Source organism: Microtus pennsylvanicus, chromosome 7 (genome assembly GCF_037038515.1).
Source record: "Microtus pennsylvanicus isolate mMicPen1 chromosome 7, mMicPen1.hap1, whole genome shotgun sequence".
Lineage (NCBI taxonomy): Eukaryota > Metazoa > Chordata > Mammalia > Rodentia > Cricetidae > Microtus > Microtus pennsylvanicus.
Genome location: NC_134585.1, coordinates 107,676,063 through 107,685,903, shown reverse-complemented (window position 1 = coordinate 107,685,903; position 9,841 = coordinate 107,676,063). Strand labels below are relative to the sequence as shown.

The following is a 9,841-nucleotide window of genomic DNA, read 5'->3' as shown; positions in this document are numbered from 1 at the left end:
CAAAACTTAAATTTCAGGAACTCCGGCTCTTCAAACCAGCAAAGCCCCCGACTCGTGCACTTTGGTGAGGCTTAGAGTGCTTGCCCCGGCTTCTTGCACGCCAGCAAACAGCAACCTCATCGTGTTGAGGACCGAGAAGCAAAGGATCCCCTTCACTGCAAACAAAGGGGGTCACTGTAACACTATGATCCTTCAGAATTGACACACCGTGATAGTCAAAATGAAATTGATGGTCTCCCTGCTTCTTGCTCAAGACATACAAGATCTGAGCAGCAGCAAGTACCCGCTCCGCTGCAAACAAAGGGGTCAAGGTTTGCCGTCAATTCACTTCCAGGCAGAAAAACATTTTCCTCAAAAGAAACAATTTATTTAGAATAAAACAAAAGCAGCTCAACTGTGAGCCCATGTTTGAGTGACAGCTACTTTTAAGCTGTGTGAGCCATAAAAAGGGTTTTTCTTTACTTTTCCAGAAATCTTGTGTACACAGCACAAAGCAAAGAGGTCATTTTTCCACTTAAAACACCGGCATTGGCATCACAATAGCAGATACACAATGTTAAGCTGCCATTTTAGTAAAATGCACAAAATACTAAACAGATTAGCTTTCTTCCATCAGAGGCCCATGTAAACTCCACATAAGCCACAACTTTTCTTCAAAAAGGTCCATTAGAGCTTTGAATTCCGTATCTTCATCCGCTGTTCACCAGTTTTGCTTGCGGGAGGGGGAAAAAAAGGTTATTCAGTACAAACGTTTACAGTATTAAAAATATATATATTTCCCCTATGCCATTATAGATGAACATAGTATTAACAAGACCTTCCTGGATAGTCCACTTTAACTTCAAAAAGCACCAATAATATCCACTGGCACAAACCTTGAAATGAATTTACTATATGAATACACAAATAACAAGTAGAACAATAGAATTTGATTTGTACTCTTTTAAGACTGTCATCAAGGATTTTAGAACTGGAAATATCCTTTATCCTCAAATAACTGACTAAGCACATGGCCACATGTTCAGGAAAAAGCAAATTTATGACCAACTCATAATTAACCAACATCTGCTCTAAATGTAACTTTAAAAGTGTAACAACAGACAGATGGAGTTTAGACAAACCTTCTACCCCTCTATGTCTATTTTGTAACTTATACGGAGATAGACTACTCCGTAACTGCAGAAAGGGGTCGAAGCTACAGAGCCATTGACAAACCACCTTTATCTCTGCCACCAAGGGCAGTAGTGTTAAGAATGCACACACACAGTTTACTAGAACACTTCAGGACTCATACTTTTCAATTATGTTCAAATTATACACAGAACAACTCCTCATCAACACCTGAAGTCATTTCCCACCATAAGAATATCACTCTAGCAGGGCTTACTCTGGCTTTTGTTCTCATACCTTACTCCTATTTCAAAAATCAGACTTTGTGGCAAACACAAGGGGGAAAAAATGCAGAAATTGCCTCCATTTTTCCCCACACAAGTCATTAAGGCCCTCTTTCATAAAAGATCTCATAATTCTGTTACTACAGAAGTTTTGGTAAATGGTTCTTATATGGATACAAACTACAATTCAAGTTGTACTGCAAAATGAGCAATTTTACTAAGAAAAAAGCTACCTTAATTAAAAAAAAAGAAAGAAAAAGTAGTCAGTGAACATAGTTTTAAATAAATCTGGAAATCTGACTCTGAAAAAAACAACTCTTACTGCTTTGCATCAAATGACCTAGGTGAGTCAGCCACAAAGAGCGACTCTAACCTTCAAAATAATAACAAAAGCTTATGTAAGCCAGAGGATGTACATTTTAATAGGTTAATTCTAAAAAGAAACTCATCTTCAGTTTGGTAGTGTACAAAGTACACATTAGAAATTTAGGTTTCTGTATGAAAATTTCTTTACAGGAGGAATCCCTATTACAACCAGCAAAACAATACCCCACAATTAAGTAGAACCATTTGCTAGAAGCTGAGTGATTGCTTAAGTTTCCATACACTTTGAAGCTGTGATCATTAAGTCTTATCTTATTTTTACCAGTATATTTAATACATAAATAGCATACTTAAGAAATTTTGTTTCTATTCATTTTAGTACTTTCTGGAAAGAAAAAAAAAGTTAAAGTATTAAAGTTATTAAAGAAAAAAAAAAGGGCTGTTAAAAGAAGTATTCAGAGAGGCCAGAAGAGGGTACTGGATCCCTTGGGACTAGGTGCTGGGAACCAAACCTGGGTCCTCTGGAAGAGTAGCCAGCATGTGGTATAGACATACATGCAGGCAAAACAGCCATATGCATAAAATATTTTAAAAATTTTAAAAGAATATCCAATATGGGATTCCGACCCAGCTAATGAGATCTAGAAACAGTTTTAGACTGCTTTCAGTCAAATTCTGAAGGTAAGTGGCCAATTGACAGGCATTATGAACCTGCACAGGAGTGGGCAACACAAATAAGATGGCACTTTGTAGGTAAGCACCCAACTAATTTACATAATACATATATTTGGAAATGGCAGCAAGCCACTGTTTCAAAAACACTGAAGCACTACTTGATTAGATCTAACAAAATGTAGCAGTGTCAGATAAGGGTTCAAACATGGAGCAAAAATCAATATTCTTTAATATGCTATTAACCAACAATGTTCCTAAAAAAGGAAAATCATCACATTTGATTAATAGTAAAATTAGATGTCACAGACTTCACTCTCTAACAGCAAAATCATTTGCCCAACTATCTAACAACAACAACAACAACAAAATACTAAAAGGTGAATGGCTAGTGAAATTACTTAAACTGGAAAAATCTATCTACCTAACTAAAAACTATACTTAAACTCCATGTGCACAGACTACACTTTCATCAGCTTCTGAGTAGACGTCTGTATCACACCACTATTGGTTTTGGAAACAAAAGACAATAAAAGTCTTAGTTGTAGATTTCAGGTATTTTTCCTACAGACACACCAAGGTCCTTTGTGCTCATAAGCCTAGTACATTCTTTTTCTCAAAAGCCTCCAAATTAAAATAAAAATTATAAATACATAGTGAAAAATGAAAGTATGATGTAGTAGGTAATGGGGCTATCAGATTGACATGAATTACACACCCGTCACAATGAAAAATAAAAATTTTATAACATTTCTCTGGGTTATTATTGATGCTATTTCAAATCTACCAGCTTTGATAACAAAAAGAAAACATTTGGGCTCTGCAAGGCTTTGAGTAGGTCACTTTCACAAAATAGAAAAAAAAGACCATGATTCAAAAACACAAGTTCCTAATCATAACTAAATACTGGACCCTACCTGAAGTCCTCAGTACTTAAACTGAGAAAGAAAATCATATTTAATAATGGTCTTAGATATCACAAGTAGTGGCAAGAGCACATAAAACAAACAAAAAATACTATTGTAAATTAACCGAAGCCCTTATTAAGAACCAGATGTCATATTATCCTCAGCTTTTTATTTTGGGTGAGAGGATTTGTGGGGGAAAGGGAGTTTTGTGCAAGTAAGTTATATTATTTTAATTACAGGCACCGGGAAAATAAAAAAAAAAATTTCTAACACTGACACTTCAAACCTCTACAGTTAGACAGCAGTCAAAATATTAAACATTAAATTTCAAAGATATTCAAAACACTGTCAATAATGCAATGCCACTACTCCTGTTTAAATATGAATATAGAAATTTAAGGAATTTTCTTCAAATATATCAAGGGCATTTTACAATAACCTTTTTTTAAAAAGTGTAATTTAGATGTCTGATTCATGTCCACAAAGGGAAATAAAAAGGATTACATATAAGCCTGCAGACAAATCTATTACTGAAATTTCTTAAATGGATACAAAAAAAAACCCCTTCATTTTTGATTTAAGTATACACAATTAGATTTTCTACACCTCTCAAAGGCAACAAAAAACACCACTGTGCACCTAACTTACCAAAAAAATTCTCATTTTAAAAGCACTTACTCATTTCTTGCAGACCATCTTAAGATGTAAATGGTTTGTAACACAAGTCTCAACTTTTACCAGTTACTGTTACAAACACAGAATACAAAACTCAAAAACTAATGATATAAATGTTAAAGCAAACTTTCTGGGAATAAACTATTTAAAGAAAAATACTCCAATACCTGATTAAAATAAATGAACTTTGCAATACCTGATCAAGGCTTCTAGTATAGGAATTATCTACATACCAACCAAACTATTTTTTCAGTACAGAAGGCTCTTTTCTCCAAATTATGATTCTAAAAATTGTGGGTTTTATCATTTTGAGGATTTTTTTTTTAAACTCAAGACTGAGGAAGAAAAAAAAATCTGAAAACAAAAATAATTCCTAATTAAAGCAAATCCATCTTCTTTCTACCTTCAGGGCCCTTTCACTCAAAATAATAGCTAAACTGCCCCAATATCTATTTTTAAAGAGGTTTACAAAAATATAGATATAAAAAAACCAACTAAACTAATTGAAAGAAATTTATCTGATGCTGTATCCCATTACATATCACAAAACAAGGAACCATGTCAAAGTAGTAAATACAAGTTACACATGGACTTTAGGACGCACCACGGACAATGATCATGACCAGGTAATCTTCTTCAGATTTGGCCAGTGCCTTGGCAGGGGAATCCAGGAACTGCTGAGAGAACTCACAAGGTGGGAAGGCATGAAGAACCCCCGTGTTTTCCTTGTCTTTGTTGCCTCCCACAGGGAGGCTGATCACCCCAGCTGCCTGCTTTTGCTTTAAATAGGACACAAGGTTCCTGAGTGGCCTCTGAGTAGAGGTGGCAGTGTCTGACGTGGCTGAGGAAGAGGAGGACCGGCTGTCAGAACTTCCAGGTACAGCCAGAAGTATGGCATAACCATTCGGCCCTGCCACTTTGATGCGACGAGTTACTTCATCCAACTTGGGCTGGTCCAAACGGAGACGCTGAGTGATCTTGAGCTGGGCTACTTTGCCTCCAGTTGAACCCTCCACAAGCAGACTGCTAGCAACTTGGAGGTCACCCTGCAATAGATGCATGTTGGAAGGGAAGTTGCTGTTCTTCAGTAGAAGCATGCCTTGCCAAGCCAAACAGAGTTTGGGAGAGGATGCTGCCACAGGAGCTGTCCCTCCATCCTGTTTCTGGGAAGGAGGTTTCTGCTTTGATGAAGAAGTGCTGGTACTGGGTGCATTGCCATCAGACCGTTCTTCTTTTTTCAGAGGGTTTTTTCCCTCTGTGGGAGCAGCTGTCCGGTGCTTTCTATCCCTTTCAGCTGATGCAGAGTTTTTACGGTCTCGCTTCTCACTCTGGCTCTTCTCCAAACTGCCCCGTCTATCTCTGATTGGAGAAGGCCTTTCCAAAAGAAGAAGACGGGACGATCGATCATTGTCACTGTTGTAGCGATCTCTGTTACTGCTCAGTTCTGGACTTCGGTCAGGAGAAGGAGTGCAGTGACGTTTTCGTGGCCGGTCACTCTCAGGTGATCTATCCAGATGCCGTCCTCCACTTTCCTCAGGCAGCCTTCGCTTCCTCGGCTGGTCCCTGCTACTGGGCAAATCCCGATCACCTCTGTCCCGGTCCAATGACCAGCCATCCCTCCTTCGATCCAAGCTATCCAGGGGCTCATAAGCAGTCACAGCACTAGCTGCAGCACGAGCACTGCGTTCTCGAACTGGTGGTGGGGGTGGCACCCAATCAGAATCAGTATAAAGGTCCCTATCACGATCTCTGTATAGTAAGGGTGGTGTCCTATCCCGAGCACTCCTCAAAGGGTCAGGTGCTCGATGTCCAAAAGTATCTGTCACTAGTTCATAATGAGTCAAGGGCAGAGGCTGAAGATACTGCTGCTGGTAACGGTGCTCTGTGTCTGCAAAGTCTACTCTAAGGCGACGATCTGGGCCACCAAGTGGGAATCCACGCATATGGGTCCAGGCAGCATGAGCTGCATCCAAGCTTTCATACTGTATATAGGCCCAACTATCACCTTTTCGGTAGTCTATGGTTCGTATGGTGCCAAATCGATCAAATTCTCGTGCCAGGGCAGCAAGAGGCACCCAAGGTCCCAGGCCACCCACCCAAAGTCGGGTAGTGGGTGTAGCTTTACCATAACCAATCTTGATTGGATTCCGAATTATAATTTTGCCAGACATTGCTAGTTTAGCCCTGTGAGACATGTCTAGATTCTCAAATTTAAGAAAACCATAGGTACTGGTCTGGCCCCGAGAAGGCCTCTTAATGTCCACTTCTGTGATGACTCCGAAACGATCAAAAGCCCTTCTTAGATCATTTTCTGTCACAGTGATGTCTAAGTTGCCCAGGAAAAGCGTCCGGTTGGCACGCTGATCGTCCTCGGGTGAGATCTCATCCACTTCTCGGAAAGGAGCGGCCCCCGCTCCAGCTCCCACCCTGGGCTCCAGACTGTACGCTGGGCGCACTCGGTCATAGAATGGGTAGTCTCGTTCTCTTTCCAGCTCTCGGGGCAATGGGGGTGGGGGTGGAGGGGGCAGGCGGCCAAGAGCCAACTGCTGCAACCGGTAGTCTCTGTATCCCAGCGCGGCCCCGCCAGGGGAAAGTGACCTCTGACCGCCGCCTCCTCCAGGGGCGTGCCGGTGGCTCCCCACGGAGCTTCCCACCACGCTGGACGACGGCGGGTAGGGATCTTTGTCTAACGGGGAGCGGCTGCGGCGCCGGCTCACGTACACGGCTTCTATCTTCAGAGGCCGGTCGTAGAGCACCAGGCGGCCGCGGGCATGCTTGGCCGCCCTCGCGTCCTCGGGCCTCCGGAAGTTCACAAAGGCCACCCGCTCATCCCCGCTGCCAGAACCCGAGAGGTGGCTGATCTTGACACTTACATCACCGAAGCGCTTGAACTCGTGGAACAGCCCGTCCTCCACCGCCTCGTCGCTCAGCTGCGACCCCAGCTCGCTGATCTTCAGGGTCTTGTACTCCACGCCGTCCCCGCCGCCGGGCGCGGAGGAGGCGGCCCCGGAGGAACGTGACTCCCCGCCTCCACCCCGGGAGCTGCTGCGCGACTCGCCCCCGCCGGAGGAATTTTTGGTGCTGGGGGAGCTGTAACTGTGCAAGCGGCTGCTGGAGCTGCCCCCGCCGGTGTCATACTCGCGGCTGCCGCCTCGGCTGCTGGACTTGTCCAGGTGGAGGCTCCGCCGCGACCCGCCGCCGTCCGCCTTCCCGCTGCTGCTCCCATTGCTGCCGCCAGAGCCCCCTAACTTCTTGCTCCGTTCTCCGCGAGAACTGGAGTCCTCGCCGCCGCGGGAGCGCTTGGGCTTGACCGGCGAGCGCTCCTTCCCTTTCATGGTGGAGGGTCGCCGGAGGTCGTCTCTGCGGAGCTGACTAACCCGCCACCCCGCGCTCGTTTCACACAGCGGACTCGCACGCCGCCATCTTGGACTCCGCCGCGGCAAAGGCTCCCGCCCCGCAGACCTCATTGGTCCATTAACTCACTCGTCAGCCTTCTCATTGGAAAAACTATTTGTCCGTCTTTACATCTCCCCGCGCTCCGGGAAGGCGCCCGCCTCGACGCTGTTATTGGGTTCCCAACGCCCGAGTCGGAGTACCTCATTGGTTATATTCGTTGTCTATCTTAACGGTTCCTCGCGCCAGGCCGTGGCTCCGCCCCTCGCACTTCATGGTCACCTGACCCAAAGCCTGGAGGCGTTGATTGGACCGAAAGTCTGCCCTGTAACGGTACTTCTAGCACGGCGAACGCAGCGAGCCCACCTTCTCTTCCCTCTCATTGGCTTGTGACCACGTCCTTTAAGCCACTACTCGGGAAGTCTGGACAGCAGTCCTGGCGTTTTGGGGGGCTTTTTTTTTTGTTGTTTTTTTTTTCCCCTGAGAACTTGGCTCTCCCCGATCTCGCGAGAGACAAAAGAGCTCCCTCGCTCCTTCTCTCGCTCTCTTGCGACCCCAGTCTTCCAACTTCTCCGGCGGCTGAAGGAAGTTTAAATCTGATTGGCTGTTGGCGAGGGCCCCGATAGGGTAGAAGCGCTGTCCATTACTTACTTAAAGGAGCCGGCCCGTGAACTGTGGCGTCTGAAGGTGAAAGCCCAGAACACGCGCTTGCTGTGCGACGTCACTGGGCTGTCGCGAGATGGTGACAGGGCGTCAGGCCCGCCTCCCCGCGCTTTCGGCGTTCTCTTGAACACTGCTTAGGGTCCCACGGCGTACTCGGCTGTGCTTCGATCGGTCCTTCGAGTCTGGAACTTGCGGGCTCCGCTCGGTCCTGTCCGGGCGGGCCAATGGGCTCGGCGGCCCCTCCGGTTGCTGGCCCTCGAACCCCTTAGGCGGCGGTCCCGGGAAGTCCAGCCGACACCATCTTAGTCAGCAGCCTGAAAAAGCCCCACCCCCGTGCGCGAGCAAGCGCCTGCCCGGGTCTGTGCAGCTGGCTGGGGCGGTGAGTTCAGGGTTCACTGAGCCTCGGGTCACGCTGACGCCCTGGGCGGTACCGAGTCACTGCCCGCCCGCGGACATAGGAAACGGCTCGGCTGAGACCTGGCCGCCCGAGGGCTCACGGTGACCTGTGCTCACAGCAGCCAGGCCTACCGGAGACCTGCAGGGCGGGCCATTGCAGACCTTCCCTGGCGTCTGTTTGAGGTTGTGAATCCTTATATGGTTTTGCAATTACAAAAGAGACCTGGAACGTAAAGTAGCTGTGCTTAGCTTTAATATGCAATGCTTCTTGGGGGGGGGAGCCATAATAAGCTAAATATGGACAGGTCACCCAGAGGAAATTCTTTGCCAGGATAGAACTTGGCCATTGATAAATTTAATAAGAGGCGGGGGTCTCAGTAGTTTACCCTGAGGCCTTGCCTGGCTGCTGGAGGAACCACAAGCTGAGATTACCCAACACCCCCCCCCCCCCCCCCCCCCCCCGCCTCCCAGAACAGACCATTTAAAGGAAATGCCTGGCGTTCCAACCGTTGTCTATAGGATCACCTGTCAGCGCACATTCACCAGGACACCCTAGACAGATGTCAGCCAATCAGAGGTCCTGAACCTCAGAAACCCCTCACCCCCACCGTAACTACTATAAAAACCCAGTTCTAATTGAGCTCGAGGCTCTCTGGATATTCCAATACGTTGGACGTGCAGAGAGACCAAGTTTGCAAACTTGATTAAAATAAAGTCTCTTTGCTTTTACATATGGGACTCCGTCTCCTTTGTTGGCTTTTGTGGGGACCCGGCAGATTTGGGCATAACATTTGGGGGCCGTCTGGGGGGGACTACCACCCGTAGAGCCTTGTTTTAACAATTGTTTTGATTTTTGAGACAGTGTTTCCCTGTGTAGCCCTACCTGTCCTGCCTCGCAGATTTGGGCATAACACTTCTCACCGTCCGGAAGCATTACATTTTCTCTGATTTCTTGTACCTCAACACTCCGATTAATTCATATTAGAATCCAGTAAAATGGCCACCCTGCTGCTTTCCTCGATTCACCTCCTTTGAGCCTTTTAATCCACTTATAAATTCAACTCCCTGACCCCATTTACCTTTATCACGTTGGTTTAGAGGGTAGTCTGTTCCACTGGAAGTAGGCTTCCTGCAGTCTCCCCAAGAATGTACCTAGGAGAGATTGGGAAGATTTTGGTATTCACATCTTAGAAGGCTCTGGAAGTAGAGGATGTGTTTTAAAAGTTTCAAGGTAACAATAATGCCCCCTGCCCCACCAAATACAAACTGAAATCTAAGCTTTTAAACCTCTTGAAAATTAGATACAGCAAATTGGTAAGCCCTATTTCAACCATTTCGGGTTTTTTTTTTGTTTTTTTGTTTTTGTTTTGTTTTTTTGGCATACCATCATGAAATTGGCGAATATTCGGACCAAAA

The 9,841-nt window shown here is 45.5% G+C and overlaps 1 protein-coding gene across 1 annotated transcript; it reads right to left on the bottom strand.

Moving 5' to 3' along the window:
- Positions 1-349: 349 nt before the first annotated feature.
- Positions 350-9,150, bottom strand: Rbm15 (RNA binding motif protein 15). The gene is made up of 2 exons (XM_075981652.1): positions 4,578-9,150; positions 350-712 (listed from the first exon to the last, which is right to left on the bottom strand). The coding sequence occupies exons 1-2, from the start codon at positions 7,438-7,440 to the stop codon at positions 690-692; spliced, it is 2,886 nt and encodes a 961-aa protein (XP_075837767.1). The 5' UTR covers positions 7,441-9,150; the 3' UTR covers positions 350-689.
- Between the last annotated feature and the right edge of the window lie 691 nt (positions 9,151-9,841).